The following is a 20,397-nucleotide window of genomic DNA, read 5'->3' as shown; positions in this document are numbered from 1 at the left end:
CACACGACTGTTTCTATAAGGGACAAGTCGTTTGGCAACAGTGATTCACGTGATATTACAATGCAAATAGCATATTTGTAAAGAGTGAAAACAATGTCAATATGTCAATATGAAACCATGACAAAACATTGTCCAAATAAATGTTTCTATGTGGATTCATCGGTATACAGTATTAAAGACAAAGAGGTTCAGTTTTGACTTATTCGGAGGTACTCCTTTTAATTCTTTAGACCATGGAAAATTTGATTTAATAAACTGAGTAAGAAGAAATTAATATAAATTTAGAGTACTTCTAAACGTCCTGTTTTTAAGATGGAGGTAGAATTATCAATGTCACAGACGAACGACCTAGCACCTGAAACACTTTCTATAAGCGCTGTTAGAGGTAAGGTAGTTTTAAGTCTGGCAATACAATCACCTATTTAGTGAATGATACAAACCCATATACAAAGCAATGACACAAATACTTTTTACACACACACATAAACATGAAGAATGACACAAAAACAATTTGCACACGTTGGTGAGTAGAACTACGATTTTGAGCCGCATTTCACATGTGACTTTAAACCATATTTACCATCATGCCAACGATAAAAGGCGTCTGGAACTAATAGAATAACGCTTTCTCAATTCTTCCATTGTGCAAAATATGAGGAGCTATCACAAATATTTCACATGGAAATACATTATCAATAAACAACTTTAGATTTAAATATGAACTTCTGGCTCGTGCTTATTCATACAGCTCTGACCTGAACTCAACTATAAAACCAAACCATGCCATCATGAAACAACATCAATAATGCACTCTGTGACGACTGCGTCTAGAAATTGGCTGATTACTCGTGTTGATAAATATTTCCCAAACACCAGCTTCCCATAATCAAACAACTAATCACTAAAATCTTAAATCTTAAAATACAACTGGCAAATACCTTAAATTTATTAAAGTAAGAAAATCAATATTGCAAAGCTAGGAATAAAATGTGTCATTGATGACATTCTCAGATCTAATTCAGGGATGTAAGAGAGATACAGTGTTACAAAACTGGTGCAGTGTTACAAAACTGGTGCCCAAACCTGCGCTGTATGATTGGTTCAGTTAAGAATTGGAAATACACATATTTCGATACACATATTTCGATAGTTACAGCTATTACTGAGGGGTACTATATTACTCTCTCAGAGAATATTTGCTTTTAATCATTTATCTTAAGTGCTCGCACCAATGTTTAAATTATTCATGAATTTTTCTTTATGAAAATTTAAAATACTTAACCTTATACGGAATCAAGTAAATCATTGTCTCTGTAAATGTGCCACAATGACAGATTTGTTTGTATGGTACACTCCTAATAACAGTCAGACCAGATTGGATCACAATTATTTACCTATAAGGAAATAACTTGGATTACGTTCAGCGATCCAGGCATCTTATCATACTCAGCTTATGGAGATGGATGAGATGGACACGTTCCACTCATCCCCGACAATACTGGCCATGAAAAAATGAAGCCTACACAGCGGGACACAACAACCTAAAAGTTCATGCACGAGAATAGCATGCTTACAAAAGCCAAATCTTCGGATCCAAAAGATAAACATATTTTTAAAAAAGAAAACTATGCAGTGGTGTATTTACAAGTTCAAGCGTAATGAGTCTGAATATAATCCATATCCTTTCCAGTTAAATATTAAATATATGCGTGTTATTAATGATAATTAATGCCATCCAAGTAATAATGTAGACGATGCCATACTCTAACTGCTGTTGTTAAACCTAGGTTCACAATTCATAGCTCTTATGTCAATAACAGCGCAACATCTGTTTCAAAGTTCGATTAATTTTTTCAATTAACCTCTTTCGAAATGTTTCCCTTTGCTCGGTAAAGATCATCGTATCCTACAGTTTAGCAAATCATAGATTCTGCGTTTTTTCAGGTAAAATAGGTCATAAAATACACTAATTTCGTCTTAAAATGTGATCCCATGTTGTGTATATTAATTTTTGTTGTGTGTTGACTTTTGTCCATGATTATATTCTGTGTATATTTCATTTGCATTTGGTGAGTGACCTTTGTCCATCATTAAGGGTAGGAAGTTGGGCCTACCTGGCTAATTTCCTTTTCTTGTAAACAGCACATAGCTAATTGTTGTCTACGAATGTGGATTATATGTTAAGATAATTATCATTTGTAGGTAAACTTCGTTCCTTTTGAGTTCAGGACATTTGTATATTCCTCGGGAAAACATTGCCCACCTGATCTGTGTCAGGTAGCTTACAAAAACTGATGTAATAGATCTGATGATGTTGACGAATGTTCTAATAATGAATAGCTGACCCTCATCCTGGTCCTCATATTGAGACTTAGGTTGTTATATTATGGTTGTTTATATTAGAATTACCGATTCCTTAAAAACAGTCAACATAGGAATCAATTCTAGTTGTGTTAAGTTTTAATTTGAGATGATTTATTAATTAAAACTATTCATTGGAATGACAAAGTGCACTTTAATACTTTCCGACCTAAATCACAAGTTTGGGATTATTGTGAATTCGTTCATTGATATTTTGGAATATAACATCGAGGTACATCAATGCAGTTAGCGCATCTACACTGTTCAGGGCTATTGGTACATCGGCACATTCAAGATTGGAATTCATTTGGAACACAACCGAAATTCATTCGGAAAACTCTATACTTTTGGACTTGTGATAGAACTTTTAGGACTATTTTGGGATATAATTCATACTGAAGATGAGTTAAATTTGCAAATAATGTTAATTTCTGTGTTACAATAGTTCCGTAAGTGATGCTATTACATTGCAACTTAAATTGTTAGAAAACATTTAGCTTAAAGCATATTAGTGTTTACCTGGAATCTGCAAGTTTGAACCACTGTCAGAGGATCGAATCTACTCCTTCATACAGGAATCTTGTATGTACCTATCCATTGTATGTATTTATGTATGTATGTATGTATGTATGTATGTATGTACGTACGTACGTACGTACGTACGTACGTATGTATGTATGTATGTATGTATGTATGTATGTATGTATGTATGTATGTATGTATGTGTATGTGTGTGTCTGTGTGTATGTATGTATGTGTGTATGTATGTATGGCGTTTTACGGCATCTCAGCACAACAGTGGCAATATGGTACCAGCTAAAGGTAAAGGCAAAGTTTGAAATATGTGAAAATGAAGAATTGAACAAAACATTAGAAAGCCAATCCCTTCCAAAATACGGCAGCATGAAGGACAACATTTTAATAGCCAAGACTGTGGCAAATATTCTTAATTCTAGAGTACAAGTGTGCCTAATAGACCCCAAAATTAAACGAAATAAAAGTATCTTACAGTTGAAATGATCCAGACATGTTCATCGGAAATATATTAAGAATCAACATGTATGTACAATGAGCTGCAAAATGCATGAAATAAATAAACTGCATTCATCATTTAACAGTTAATGCTCTCTTAGTATTGATTTACGAGATTTTTTCACGCCGAAAAGTCAGCAGCGCGTGAATACAGTTTGTCGATTTAGGATCTGTCATTTACATAATCAATTACTTTAAAATCCTTGGTAATGATGGCAAATAGGCATTCGACCTCAATCTTCCACTGAGCTCAATGTAGTCATGTCTTTTACCTATGTCAGCATTTCGCTGTCTGTGTAGTGTAACCTAGGACTCATCACTACATAAGCACGTAGTATACTGTACATTGACCTAAATATTGCTGTTTGCAATTCAGCAAAGTTGTTCATTGAATATTGCATCCGAAATCTGACTGAAGTGTATAAAACATGATTTACAATGTAGTATGTACTTTATTATAACGGTAACCATAAATGTAAATCTTGTAGGTTGCAATTTTGAGGAATCTTGTAAACACAGAAATGCTGAAACTCTTGGAGAGAATGATTCAACCATATATGTTCTAACGCATTAGAACATAGTAGTTCTCAACATTCATTCATTCACTCGTTCATGAACCATATCCTTTCAAAACGGTGCATTTCCTTTTCATATAATTGATGGTTAGCCCCCTCGCTTTGGTTTCCTTTACCACGTTGTTCATGATCTCTTGCAAGTCTTCATCAGAATTTGTGATTAAAACAATATCGTCTGTATTTTGTTAATGTTGTGTTCAAAAATGACAATATCTTGCATTTCCTTGATCATTCTTACGAGACTTTTTATGCTTAGGTTGAAAAATTCAGTTGAAAAAATACACTCCATAATCAGACAATTTGTTTTTATCAGTAAAAGTACTAAACAGGTTTTAGATTTTAATAGCTACGGGTTGTCTCCAATTCAAATTTTGCATGCCTATGTGATCTTTTCCATCGATATCAACGTTCTATATCATTTTGGAAAGTGTGTTGTGCTGAATCGTGTCAAGCGCCTTCGTGTAGTCAATAAAATAGATCTAAAATATTGTACTTCTATTGCTCTTTCGGAAAGACTTCTGAACCTAAATGTTCAATTTCTTGTCCCCAATCTTCTACATAGCCACCGTGTTCTTTCCCAGTTTTACTTAAAATTTTACTCCTTGCGCTCATCATGAAAATCGAGACTATTTTTAGTCACATATTTTATAAGACTATAGATCTGATGTGCTCAGATCTGTTGGGATCTCTCTGTTGTCATAGATGTAGTTGACTGTTTCAGTACGATTTTCTAAACGAAATTTTCCAGACAGGTAACCATTTCTATAGCAATATAGACAGGTAACCGTTTCTATAGCAGTATAGACAGGTAACCATTTCTATAGCAATATCACCTGGTCACATTGCTCGTCTCTTTCAGACTTTAGTAGCAAATCTCACTTCTATTGTTAGATTATTTTTGGATTTGATTCGTAAAACCGTAATTTCTTTTCTCATTTTTAACTCGTTTTTCTAGGGGAAAAAAAATTATTTGTTAAATTTTCAAAGCTTGTTGTCTTCACATTTTGCTTCTCACGTTTTGTAAGAGCCTAAAATATAACACTGGATAATTAAGTTCGAAACGCTAGCATTTTAATGAAATTTTTCATATCTGTCTAACGGACCTGCTCATAGCATTTTTAAATAATAATCTGTTAATTGTTTTCCAGCAGAAATGTTTTTTTCAAGTGTCTTGGTGCAATTGTATTTTGTTTATCTAATTTATTAAATTGTTAAATTCCGGGTTCGGGGCTCGTGTTGTTCTAGTTTTATCTCTGCTCAGATATAAATTTATTCTATTCATTAATTTCATATATTTTTTCTCACTCAATCAGGGCTATAACTCTAAGATCGATAATCCTCTAAACATCAATAGCCACCACCACCACCACCACCAAACCACGTTTGCCTAGCTGATTGTATTTTCTCTGGTCGGTTTGCTTTACCTTTCGTCTTCCTTCCATAAGATTAACGAAGACGTCAGTCTTTGATATGTTCTTAGCTTCTTGTTCTCTTGGTGTGGCCACTGATTTGGAGTTTCCACCAACGCTTCCTTGATCATCTCCCATGTAAAGCAGTTTCCTTGACTTCTAGCAATTTAAACATCTTTGGCACTTCAACAGTGTAGTTATTTTGGATCTCGGGTTTCAGATATGCATAGGTTAACATCTTCTAACAACCTTGATTATTTAAGCTTCCTTATGCTGGCCTTAATTGTTATGGTCACCATTTCTGCTCCTTGGTGGGTGTTTTTTTGAAGGATATTATATATGAGCCTTTTTAATAGTAATGCAATTGATCGGATTACGAAAGATGTCTTCATTACTTATTACAAAACAAACAAACCTTGGCGTGCCGTTATAGTTATTCAGACCATAAATATCTTAAAGTTAAAAATAAAGCAGTTTTATATCAAAGCAATATTTACTGGAAATAAGCACGTTGAAAGTGAGGCTCCAAAGATTGTGTGACCTCTATCTAAATAGTGTGAAAGTCAAGGAGCAGAAGATCTTTGGTGCACTCAGTCCCATTTTATATGTCAATTAGTATAGATTATAAGGCTGAGCGTGCCTGATACGATTATTAAACTTGTGATCAGAGGTATTCATCCCAGGAAGCTAGCCTGGCAGCCAGCTGTGTTACTATTAGGCTTTATTTATACCGCCTTGACAGATTCTTTACAAATGTCGTGGATTGGAATATTTGTTGCACTTTTTAATGTCATTGTGAAAATAGAGGCGTTACATAATACACCGACAGAGGAATACGAATATTCATCTCTACAACAACTCATAAAGTTCAGTAACGGTAAGGCAAGCAATAGATCAGTGAAATTAGTCTATAGAAGTCAATCTGCGTGTAATAAGTCTATATATGTCAATCTGAGTGTAATAAGTCTGTAGAAGTCAATCTGAGTGTAATAAGTCTGTAGAAGTCAAGCTGAGTGAAATAAGTCTGTAGAAGTCAATCTGAGTGTAATAAGTCTTCAGAAGTCAATCTGAGTGTAATAAGTCTATAGAAGTCAATCTGAGTGTAATAAGTCTATAAAAGTTAATCTGAGTGTAATACGTCTGTAGAAGTCAAGCTGAGTGAAATGAGTCTTTAAAAGTCAATCTGAGTGTAATAAGTCTATAGAAGTCAGTCTGAGTGTAGTACATTAAAGGAATATAAAGACATACAATGTGATACTCATTTTGTATTAAATCGATAACATAACATTGTCATGGACGGATTAAGGCTTTGGAAGCCCGAGCAGTTAATATACAGATCAACAGGTCCACCCTGCAAGCAGTTTCTAAACTGCCCTCTATATGTGTAAAATTGTCATAGCTATATAAGCCAGGTGTTAAACGATTATACCTATATATCTTTCTTTTTTAAACACACGTAACTTTATCCACGTCAACCGGGTGGTGGGGTGGGGCTATGTCTTGGAAGGTGGGTAAAAGGTATTGAAAAGTTTATCATCCTAAAGATGTGTATTTAAGTTGTTTTTTTCCTATTTGGTCATAGTACCATATATTTTGGCCGTATGACTTCAAATAACCACAGCAGAAACAATCAAGTGTAATTAGTTCTAACTGATAGGTATACCTAAATGAAATTGTTGTAATTATAAATGTGGATTGCAACAGAGACAGCTTTGTTTTGAATTAACAACCTAAACACGTTGTTATAAAGTTCAGATTATTCATCCGTAATCATCCGTAACATCAGTGACCCTTATGGTCTGAATAGATGAACACTATGCTTTTTAGTAGATGAACACTGTGGTCTGAATATATGAACACTATGGTTTGAGTAGATGAGCACTATGGTTTGAGTAGATGAACACTATGGTTTAAGTAGATTCATGCTATAGTTTGAGTAGATGAACACTATGGCTTTAGTAGATGAAAACTTTGGTCTGAATATATGAGCACTATGGTTTGAGTAGATGAACACTATGGTTTAAGTAGATTCATGTTATAGTTTGAGTAGATGAGCACTATGGTTTGAGTAGATTAGCACTATGGTTTGAGTAGATGAGCACTATGGTTTGAGTAGATGAACACTATGGTTTAAGTAGATTCATGCTATAGTTTGAGTAGATGAACACTATGGCTTTAGTAGATGAAAACTTTGGTCTGAGTATATGAACACTATGGTTTGAATAGACGAACACTACGGCTTGAATAGACGACTTCATTGGTTTGAACAGATGACCACTAAGGTTTGAATAGATAAACACTATAGTGTGAATACACCTGTGAACACAGTGACAAATACATTTATAGGAGGTGTGTCAAAATTGTTTTGAAATGGTTTCTAATTTGTCATTTTATGATCTAGTTTTAAAATCTAACAAAAATTAAGTTCTTGTTTTAAGTGGCAGTTCATTAAATACGTTTACTTATTGTAATTACAATAATGTTATCGAATTACTCCTACCAGTTGAAACTAATTACCATGTATACTTTTTGCTAAGGTCATTGAAAGTCATGTGACCAAAATATATAGTGTAATGACAAGGCTGGGCACATAAACCTTAATAGCAATGCCAAAAGTAATTGACTACTTGTAATTATCTTGATCGCAACATATTCCTATCTTAACAAAAAGAAGACGATTATGGGTCAAAACAGTTCGAGACGGAGTTTCTGTATGGGACATTTCCTGAAGACTTTACATGGGGAGCAGCTACGGCAGCCTACCAGATAGAAGGAGGATGGAATGAAGATGGTATGTACAAACCGATAAATATGGACGTCATCACGTTGAAAGTATAGACTATTTAAAGATGGCATCATACGAACAGAAAAAGTAATTCAACAGCTTGATGTACAAACAATTAACCTTAAAATATTAGTATTTTACAAGGATTGGCTCTTGACCAATTCAATACGTTTTTTTACTGAACCGTAAATAATGATATTGGCCGAAGCCTAAATAACTTATTCAGCGCAGTGGTCAAAATAAGCCGGTGAGGTCGGGTACGCCGCACTGTTAACACGTACATTGCTGAAATGGACGTCCTGGAAAGACGGAGTCTAGGAGCCCGTGTCATACCAGTGAAAGTTAAAATCTACTTGCACGACAGCTCTGCGCAGTTAAGATATGATATTTGCTTGAAACGAGTGAAGAACGGATATTTTTCATCTAGTGAGTGAAAAACAGTACTTTCACGAGTGGCGAAGCCGCAAGTGAAAATGCCTTAGTTTTTCAACCGAAATGAAATTATCCGTTTTTCAGTTGTAGGAAGGACATTTTCTTTTCATTTTATGCTCGAATGTATTGGCTAGCAGATTGTATAATATATTGAGCTAGCGAATTTTTACTGGATATCGCGCCATTATTCGCACAGAAAATATAAATTATAGCGTAATTCTCCTTCCTAATTCAATGTAAAATTGCACATTAAGAAAACAAATGACGCGTTTTGTTGGATTTGAACTTCAAATCGTTCTAACGGTGGCCATACATAACTCTCAACTAAGTAAATGTCTAAGAATAACTTCCAATTTCATTTTTGTTATGTTACCAGTGTATATTGACCGCCAGTGAAAAAATATATTGCTTTCACGATAGTGAAATATCAAGATTATTTCTCTTAGAAATTCCAATAATTCACGGTCTAGCATAAAATAAAAGTCTGTATTTGCTTTATTATTTTCATAGCTTTATTTAAAAGTATCCCATTTCCAAGCGACCACGAAACGTTGCGTTCCGGAGCTAAATAACTGATGAAAGCAATTCAGTGTGTTACTGTTGAGCGCATGTGACTTGGTAAGCCAATTATAAGTGGTTAGAACGTCTGTCGCTGATGCGGACGGTCACGCGTTCGAACCCAGGCCGAGTCATATCAAAGACTTATAAAAATGGTACTAACAGCTGCATTGCTGGGCGCTCAGCATTACGAGGTTATTGTTAGGACTGGTCGGCCCGGTGTCAGGATAATGTGAATGGGTGGGACATGATGCCACATGTCTGAGCCATGATGCCCCAGTGCTAGATATCACAGCAAACTGCCATATTGCAGATATCGTAGTGATATGGCTTAAATTGTTCGAGCTACGATACAAATCCAAAACACACAAACACACACACAGAAATCAGAATTTTTTATAAACATATGTTTTGAATAGAAAACAGAAAAATTTGTTTACGATAAAATAAATTGGAAACGTTATATGATGATGCTTATTTACTATAGGAATAGAAGATATTAGCAACAAATGTTCCAACTCAGTAATGTCCTAAATAAATATCAAAAATGTTTTGGGTTTTTTTGTAAACTTTTCATCTGAATTTGTCGTCATCAATCCACAGTTGTCATCAATCGACCCAACTGCTCATTTAACTGTAAACAGGTTTAAATAATGACATCTCTACTATAAACAGAGTTATGATTTACATCTCTACTATAAACCGCTGAACAAACATCTAATTATAAATGTTTTAACCAGCAAAATGTCTTCTTCGAGGGATGGTGTCTATAATAAAGTACAAAAACAAACTGCCTAAACAATGTTGCTGTTGATTTACATAATTGATTTTTTTTAGAGAGAGCGTGAACTGAGCATATAACATTGTATCGTTATAACTTTTCAGGAAAGGGTTTAAGCATATGGGACACTTTTTCCCATGATCACAAAGGACGTATACTTCATGGTGACACTGGAGACATTGCTTGTAATAGTTATCACAAGTACATCGAAGACGTTCTGCTACTGAAAAACCTTAAAGTAAGTGTCCAAAGAAATATCGCAGAACTTTCCATATTTAGGTAGCTTCAAGAATTCCTGGAGAAACATTTGCAAAGTAGCCATATGGGAAGAATGACCTATATTGCATCACTGTCAAATGTATAAAATAAATGTGTTCATTTCCACATGAAAAATAGCATATTAATTCATATAATATGTATACATAAGTAAACATTATGTGACGTAACACGTTTTAAAACTTATATCTGCAAAACATGTTTCTTTCACACACAGCAATAGTGTAAAGGAAAGGTTTGTCTACTTGATACATGGCATATTGTGTGTAAATGTGTGTGTGTGTGTGTGTGTGTGTGTGTGTGTGTGTGTGTGTGTGTTTAACACGTGATGCAACTAGGTTTAACAGGAGTGGAATTAGTTTATGTTTTGCATATGTAAAATTTCCTATGCCTACCATATGTAAAATTGTTCTGATTCGTGTGGTAATTTTACCTGTATGGATTATGTTTTGCTTCGAACTTACTGAAGCTGGTATTAATTACCGGTCAACATGTAACTATTAAGAACTTAAAATAAAACTTTTTCTGGATTTTGGGACCTTCCAAATGTGCCGTGCTGCACGGGGCGGGAGGGGGGCAACTTTGGCGATGTGTGGCGTTCTGGAGACTTTTTTACATGTGACGTCACAAAAACAACACCAGCGTCAGAGAAAATCTAAACTACGTAACAACTGAGAAATATATTCATGCAATGAGATTCCTTGAGAAATAAATTCATGCGATGAGATTCCTTGAGAAATAAATTTATGAGATGAGATTCCTTGGACTTTAAGTCATTTTCCTGCTCCATATTTTCTATTTAGCATAGGTTTCGAGAGGACTCAACATGGTTGGATGATCAGTCAAAATTACGTGACGTCATATATGGATGGTCCCTTAGCTAAACTATTGTTTTTAAATATTATGTCTACCCTCACTTTTTCCACCCAACCATCAGTAGCAATTCAGCGTATGTGACATATACCTGATTAACAGCAGGTTTCACCAGGCCAAAACCTCCTGATAAAGTGATGGTTTTAATATCAAATCAAAGATTTGAAAATGTCTTAAGATAAAAAGGTGCTAACAACTTTATGTAGGTAAAGATGCCACCGCCTTACCGTAACTGACGTTTTAATATGTCTTTGATCGGAAAGAAGTTTGAATATTTACGATACGACCGAGCGGGAAATTCTTAAGCTAGAACATTCAAAGGACAATGAGTTTACATGGCAACTTGGAAGCAGTTGCGAAGTATTACTAAAACAAATGTCTACTGTATAATTCGTAATAAATTTGTAAATCTATTTTCAGAGTTTTATTATCACATTTATACTTTAAAACTTGGGTAACATATAGAGTAAACCGCAACAGATGTTAGCCTCTGCATGAACATAAAGTGGTTACAGATAGTTTATGACATCCAGTATATAATATCAAATGGATGTTGTGGTGTGCTTTTCTTGGCCAAATTCCACTCGTGAAACTTCATTTGCACGAGGTTCTTGCAGCACGCTTTTTAGCGCGCGCGCACACACACACACGTATAAGTAACAGTTGGTCTCCATCGATAAAGTTTAATCGTTCGTAACAGTAAAATGAGGCAAAATATAGCTTCAAGTGTCTGATTGCGCCGTCTTACAATTTACTTACAGGTAAACCACTATAGGTTCTCCATATCATGGCCCCGTGTCTTACCCAAAGGAACTGCAGACGAGGTGAATCCCCACGGGATTGCATACTATGACAACCTGATCAATGCCCTTGTGGATGCTGGCATCACACCGATGGTAACCCTAAACCACTGGGACCTGCCCCAGGCCCTCGAGGACAAGAAGGGGTGGCTTAATAATTCTATTGTGGACATATTTACAGACTACGCCAGAATCTGCTTCGAACATTTTGGTGATCGAGTAAAGTTTTCACTCTCTTTGTTCCCTTCTGTAGATAAAATGGATTTAGTTTCATCCTAACTCACAAGTCTGAAAGAAGCACACACACACACACACACACACACACACACATTGAAATAATGGCGTCTTTTATACATTTCATGTCTTCAGGTATATCGGTACGCATAGATATTTGATTCGTCCCTTCTGAGCACCAGTCACACCACTTCATTTCCCGATTGACCAGGAATGTAATGATATAAACTAATTCCATTATCAATATTTACCCAAAAAAGTTTCTTAGAGGGATTAACTTCTAAATTAATTTGAAAATCTGTATGATCATCTACCGACGATCTCTCTCTCTCTCTCTCTCTCTCTCTCTCTCTCTCTCTCTATATATATATATATATATATATATATATATATATATATATATATATATATATATATATATATATATATATATATATATATATATATATATATATATATATATATATATATATATATATATATATATATATATATATATATATATATATATATATATATATATATATATATATATATATATATATATAATGGATGATAAAGATATACAAACATTTAATAGGACGTCTTCAATATTACCAGTATTAGCAGGAGTAAATATGCCTTAAAGCTTACGGGAACTCGTAAGAAACTATGTAATACAAAGTAATGTGGTTATCAGCTTCATAATTTGGTCCATATACGAGGCACGTGTTTGATAAAAGAGCAAATGTAACTTTAAAAAAGAGCATGATACTAAACATAGAAAACCTTGTTTGGAATAAAACAAAGATATGATAATGTTTCATTATAGTGGAAGGGCTCCAGATTTAATTACTGTTAAAGGGAATTAAATGAAAGTTTATGCAACTATCGAGGATGATACGAAAAAGAATTAATACAAATATAGTATCTCGTTTGTCAACAACTTGTATAAAAATACCGTGGTGAATAGTATCAATACTATCAACTTGGTGCATAGTGAAAATTTTAGTTCGGTTCTGTCAACCAGCCGTTTTATTGCGAAAAACTGAGCAACATATAGCCTTTGAGGGTCTGAGACTTGTACGCGATTGACAAAACGGTAGTTACTCCACATAGGACATTTTGAAATTAGCGATACACGTATTACAAAACAGTGCTCAAGCTATGACGTTTTTAACTTATTAATAGAGTGTAAGTATTACAAAACAGTGCTCAAGCCAAGACGTTTTCACAAAGTGGTGAGGATATGGGGCACTTTTGTTGAAGAAAGAACACTTTTTAAAATAACGAGGCAGAGGTTACTAACAAAGGACTTGATGCAGTAAATAGTATTAACAATTTTGTCACTTGATCTTGATGGAACAGAGAAAACACGCTCGATTGTTTTATTGTATTAAATCAACATACAAAATTGGCAAGATGAATAGAAAATAACACAGTATGAAGGAGGTGTTTTAGTAATCTAAATAAAAGCAGGGAATATGGCGCTAGGAAGGCAGAAACGAGGGCCTACAGGGTCAATGAAGGCAGAAAGAGGGCACTATGAACTGCGTTGGTGGGCACACTGTCAAGTTGGAGGGGCAATGAGGGCAGAGACGGCACTGCGAACAATGTGGGTGGGCACACTGTCTAGATGGAACACTACAGAGTATAGAAAATTTGGTGAATGAATCACAAGAGGTTTTGAAATTTTTGTTTATTCTTAAAATTAAAATAGTTTAATAAACATTAGTTTTCCAGTATAAAGCGAAACTTCTAGCTCGTCATTGAATTTTCTACTCATGTGCCATATATATATATATATATATATATATATATATATATATATATATATATATATATATATATATATATATATATATATATATAGGTAAAGTACTGGATCACGCATAACGAACCATGGGTTGTTTCCAGCATATACGGGTGGGATCCGGATCACGGAGCTGAATATGTCTACAAGGCTGCACATAACCTGTTACGTGCCCACGCCAAGGTTTTTCATTTATATGATAATCTATTCAGGAAGCAATACGGAGGTAAATAATCAATTATATATATATATATATATATATATATATATATATATATATATATATATATATATATATATATATATATATATATATATATATATATATATGTACAGTTAAGCTGCAGAGAAACAAAATATTTTTTTTTGCCAACGTGCGTAGAACTAATGAAATGTATTGATTTACCAAACATGTATAGTGAAGGGAAATCACCCATCTGAATACTTGTAGATGCGTAGTGCAGGGAGGACAAAAGGAAGTCATCCATTTTAATAATAACAGTTCAAATAGACTCTATTTTTGAAAAGGCGAAACATGTTGTGCCCTTTTGTGTAAGGCGTGTTCATATCCAAGTGATCACCTGGGTGTGTTTCGAGGATGGTGTTAGTATTTATATTATTTTCAGAATTTATTAAACTACAAAAAATTCCTGCTCTATACGAAATTTGCTTATACATGGTTTAACCTTGGACAATTTCATAATGATTATGGTACCTGAAATGAAATACCTTAACGAAAACGTTTGTGGCAATCTGTACTGTTGTGTTAAGATGACCGAGTAGCGAATAGATCTTCACAAGCTTAAGGCGTATTTATGTTTACAAGATCCAAAGTCAAAACGAAAAAATGTATCAATACTTTCACAATTTTCGATTGAATGGGTACATGACATCCAAGCGACTTCTTTTTCTGTCAATTACATTAATTGATATGCGATATATTTGAAATAAAATTATTCAAAATCCATATGATTAAATGTCTAATGTTATATTTCAGGGAGTATAGGAATCACCCTTAGTCACGTGCAAGGATATCCTAGAGTGAAGAATAATTCATCTGATATCGATTCGGCAGAGCGATACAACCAGTTCTCTCTAGGGTGGTTTGCAAATCCTATTTTTGGAAATGGGGATTACCCAGATGTCATGAAGTGGCAGATTGGAAACAAGAGTCAAGCAATGAACCTAGGTGAATCGAGACTTCCAACATTTTCTAATTCAGAGAAACAACTAATCAAAGGTAATTATAGTCTTTTTATGAATGACTTCTGGTGCTGTGTACTACCTGCCAAATGCTCGAATCAGTCAGTATGTTCATATTCAGTGACTTCTCCTCGGTATCAAGGAATTCATTTTGACCAACGTCTTTTGACAAACATAATACCGTTCTTATAAAGTATGACACATATCAAATTTGGGTGTGATTTCGATTATACTTTTTGTTGGGTTAATTTTCTTTGTTTTGTTTTTTGTTTTGGGGGTTGTGGGTCAGGTGTGGCTTAAAATAAACTATTTGGGCCCTGTTGGTTGTTTTGTACGTATACAAATACTGTCTCGTTATGACTATGAAGTAGTAAGAAATATGGCAAAGCTGGTATAGACATATTGCATTGTATCTCTCACTATCTTGTAACCCGACTATACCAGAACACTAAAAAAAGGTATAATGTATTTCACAAACAAATTCCGTTAATATCATTCGTTTTTTTTCTTTTCTAAATGCTCGTTGATTAAAACATTAGTTTAAATTTTCGTTATCTGTTATTTCTTTCTCACATTTTCTTTCTGGTAGTAGGTAATCTCCAAGATAAGCAAGTGTTGGAGTTTGTGCTGTTGTTTTCATCCGCATCAGAAAAACTGTGTTGGGAAGGAGGCGTAGTTACGCCGTTACCTTATGACAGTTGGAATCGTAATCATAGTAATAAAGCATGACTAAATCCACCACCAAGCCCTAAACAGTATTTATGTATTTAGTGGATGAACTTTGCATTAACATCAGCAGTCAGATAAAACTGCACAGCACATCATCAGTTTTCTTTTTTAAGACAATTACGGAACCGGCAGATCAAGTGCAAAATTCGTCATTCGTATTAAATGGAAAGTCAAGTAATGCCACACCATTTTGGACTTAAAATACAATTCATAATTTTGGGTCATGGTCAATGTCATGCAATGGCTTTAATACATTTTCTATGACTACTGATAACGAAATATCTTGTAAGAATGAACCTTTTCATGGATTTATCATTCTCATCACAACATAATTATCCACAGTTCCATCTGCCTTTGATAATTCCCTTCAGGAAGTGCCGACTTTCTTGGCCTGAACCTTTACACCGCAACTCTGGTAACCAAAAGGGTCCGACCTGCACTGAACACTTCCTACGACAACGACAGGGATGTTGAAACTGGGCCTGATCCAAAATGGAATGGGTATAATCTTTTATATATCTACCACCGTCTCCACAGCGACTCTCTATACAAAATGAAATATAAGAATAGCCTTGAAATAACGACTTTATTGTGCTGTGAATATGTGCACTTTCGTAAGTTTCTTTGCAAATTGATGACAAGATAGAGCTCATGTAAGTATTTATCTTTAATATTTAAAAATCTTACTTTATAGACATTTTTTCCATTTGATATTAACTTGAATTGCTGGCTGACATGTGATCATATGACTACTAAACACAAACAATAATATATTCTTTCACAAAGTAGAACATACGCATAAATACTGGACATGTATATTTTATCTTGCGCTGAGAAATGGTGTTAAACCAAAAACGTCAATGAAAAATACCATGTAAGCCAAGAAATCTAAGAAATCAGTCATATCTGTATTATGCCAATTTTGTTCTTTATGTTGTCAGTGAAACGGTGGTTTCGGCATACGTTAATTCGGTAACTCCGTGCGTTTATTCCAATACCGATTTCATCATGTTGACTTTGTTACAGTTCTGGTTCTGACTGGTTGAAAGTGACTCCCTTTGCTCTCCGAGGAGCTCTCAACTGGATTAAAGACCACTATGACAACTGTCCTGTCCTAATCACAGAAAATGGCGTCTCTGACAACAACAGCGGGCTCAATGATGTACACCGCGTGACTTACCTCAGAGATTACATCGATGAAGTACTGAAAGGTACTGTAGCTTTGTTTTCCCAAGATTTGGTGACGTTTCAACATACAATATCTTGTTTTAATGGGTTTTGATGTCAATTTCAAATTCATTATTTTTCATCATGTAAAACATTTAAACTGAATACAAGTCTATTCTAATGTTTGCTACAAAACAATTTATTAAACCAAAAGAGAACAGATCCTTCCTCCGCCTTTGATGTAAGCTATACTGGTATTTCGTTTCAAGGAAGACTTTATTTTCATATATTTATGTAAATCGTTTAATTTTCATAATTTCCATTGAGTGAGTTATATGCATGAGGAAAATACATTTTTAGCACGTTGATTGATGAATTTTCCCATTAAGTAGACTACAAATATGACATTAACTGTATGTGGCTTAGTTTGAATCGAGCAGAAAAATTAGCAATATAAAAGAATATTCCTAAGTATGGGAGCAAATGTATACTTTATATTATTTAGCCATACAGATAGACGGCTGCGATGTTAGAGGTTATAGTGTGTGGTCGTTGTTGGACAATTTTGAGTGGATGCGAGGATATTCCGAACGTTTTGGTTTGCACTTTGTCAACTTTTCTGATCCTGAGAGACAGAGGATTCCAAAATTATCGACAAAATACTACAGATCCATTATAGAACATCACGGATTCCTAAAAGACCCATATACTGAGACTCAATGTCTAACCCAATCCACAAAGAAGAACATCGTAAAATATTCTTCGACGCCGACAACTAAGAAAAATAGCGGAAATTTATCTTTTCGAGTATACACGCTGGGAATTTCTCTTCCTATGTCTCAAATACTTTGTCTGAATCTGATATTTCTATTTTTAATGTGACTTGTTTAGGCTTTTCATTCAGCAACGACATATATTTGATCACATTTGTTTGGCACTATAGCGTTCCATTACATCTCTATTAAATTAACGAAAATAACAAGGGGTACCGAAAATGCTATTGTTTAGTTATAGTATTTGTGTCATCATATTTATACACTGTTTGTTCTGATTTGCTTATGTTCGTTTAAGGGTACTTTAATGGTACTTTAAGCACATTATTGTAGCAAATGGGGTTTAAGTGCCTTTTCAAAAAAAACCACCAAAGCAGTCGACACGGGTGTTTGTGGGTGTAACGCCGTTTTTCACCTCATGACTTATACACGGCGGCCAATATAATTTGATGGAGGAAGAACCCCAAAAATTACCACACTAGAGAGGATGCCAAATATAATATTACCATTGTACATGGTCACAACTTGGAATGGTCAAATAAAGTGTTAAGCTTAGCATATTTACTTTCTGTGGTTTATGGAAAAGATAAATGTGGGACAGACGGCATCTCAACATTTATTATCGTGTTTTAGTAAGCATGAATGTAAAATACAAAACCAAAACATTTTCGTTGTTGTACAACTGTGCTTCTGCGGTATAGGCATCGGTTTCAGCCATGACTTCATTCAAGACTTCCTTTAGAACCGCTTCATTTTCCAGGCATTATAACTTTATAAAAAAAAGATGGGTAAAACATTTTTACAATCACTCAGTAAATGTTAACGTATAATGGTGACGTTCAGCAAAAAACGATATACTTTCTTAAATCAGGGTTTCATTCACATCAAACACTTCCAAATATCTGCTGGTATAATCCTAAGTTTGAACATATGGGTCTGTACCTAATTCCTTTATTGAACTTAACTAAATCTGCATTAAACTCTGAGTCTTAAATGTACTCATGAATCCAATAATTCTGCGCAGGAACGCATACAAAACGTAGTCATGAATCCATTAATTCTGTACAGGAACGCATGCAAAACGTATTCATGAATCCAATAATTCTGTACAGGAACGCATACAAAACGTATTCATGAATCCAATAATAATTCTGTACAGGAACGCATACAAAACGTATTCATGAATCCATTAATTCTGCACAGTTTCTCTAATTGGGTTAGTTTATTTTGTTACTCTATCTTTATCGTTCGTGTTTTTCAAAATTGTATGCGTGTTTTGTTTACCCGTCAGACACTCATTTGTGGTCGCACCCTCCCTGCTGCTGTAGTGTGTGAGGAATTAAGACATTATTATATCAATAATGGAATCTCGTGCAGCTAAATTAGGTCGAGGTCGATTAGATGCAGTTAAAAATATATCCCTGTTCCCGATGCTGTCAAGCAGCAACTACAAGCTCGTCAAGAGTATTAGGTGGAATTTGCAGAAGGTGCAGAACAATTATTTAAACCGGTTACGAAGGCTACCGAAGGAGTTGCAAAGGCTACCATAGGTCTTCTTCTCACGTTGAAGCAAACCGCTAAAGCAACTGGAAAAATAGCATAAAGAACTATATTTTAAAAAAATGATCCTGCAAGGACTTGCAGTTGAAATAGCTGCGGCTCAACCACAATTACAAAAATAAACACAACAAGTACTTGAGAGTAATAACAAAGTCCATGAGGAGGTCGGCGATTAAAGGGATCTTGTTACGCCAAAACCAAAATCAAAACCAAAACCAAAACCTCCAACCTAATTTACAAAAGAAGGTCGTAAACTACTTCGAGAAAATGATGTAATGGTTGCTGCAACAGTATATCCAGATCGTGATATTTTATTAGATCCAAACACCACCAGTGTTCAAAAAAAAAACTGGATTCCTTTTGTATTTTGAAAGTCTCATTATATACCTAAAATCACAAAAAATAAAGATAAATTTGCAAAGTTTAAGAAACAAGTCGAAGAATTTAGAAGAACGTCCTTACCCGAAGTTTTGCCATTAGGCCCACCTCGAATTGAGGAAGAAGAAGCGACTGGAAGTAATATTGGTTCAGGTACCAGGAGGCGTGGCATTATTAATCCATGTTGTAATATCGTACTTGCTGATGTTGAACGATTAGAATTTCTGATTGGCGGAAAACGAGCCAGTAAAAATTCTCCAGAAATTATTAATAAAGTAGCTGCTATTTGCCAACGATTACTTACAGGAGGCATCATGGATATTAATGCTTATCGATCTCTCATCGATGAAATCGTTGATGATTACCACAGTGATTGAGGGTAAACAGTTAGATCAGTGACAATAAAATAAGATAATTATACATAATGCTCAACATGGACCTGTAATGGTCAGGGTGATAAATTCGCGATTACAAATATATAAAGTTACCTACGGAGATAGACTCGGCGATGTTGTTCAGGGTCTTTTTAGAAGGATAACCCCAAACGCAATGCGATTGCAAAGCAACTGGGAATGAAAGCTATTGACGTTGTTCGTGATAAAGGTATTGGTGCTGTTGGTGATGTTGTTAGTAAAGCATTCTCCGCAATCAAGTATAGACTAGCACAATTAATACGGTG

The 20,397-nt window shown here is 34.7% G+C and overlaps 1 protein-coding gene across 1 annotated transcript; it reads left to right on the top strand.

The window, feature by feature from the left end:
• The first annotated feature begins 312 nt into the window (after positions 1-312).
• LOC149776800 (cytosolic beta-glucosidase-like) lies at positions 313-18,335 on the top strand. Its single transcript, XM_089941355.1, has 9 exons — positions 313-385; positions 8,049-8,168; positions 10,038-10,171; positions 11,844-12,101; positions 13,969-14,134; positions 14,906-15,148; positions 16,212-16,341; positions 16,867-17,051; positions 17,513-18,335. The coding sequence occupies exons 1-9, from the start codon at positions 313-315 to the stop codon at positions 17,887-17,889; spliced, it is 1,686 nt and encodes a 561-aa protein (XP_089797481.1). The 3' UTR covers positions 17,890-18,335.
• Positions 18,336-20,397: the final 2,062 nt, after the last annotated feature.

This window comes from Sinohyriopsis cumingii, chromosome 18, assembly GCF_028554795.1.
Source record: "Sinohyriopsis cumingii isolate HCF-2022 chromosome 18, ASM2855479v2, whole genome shotgun sequence".
NCBI lineage: Eukaryota > Metazoa > Mollusca > Bivalvia > Unionida > Unionidae > Sinohyriopsis > Sinohyriopsis cumingii.
This window is presented reverse-complemented; position numbering and strand designations above follow the sequence as displayed.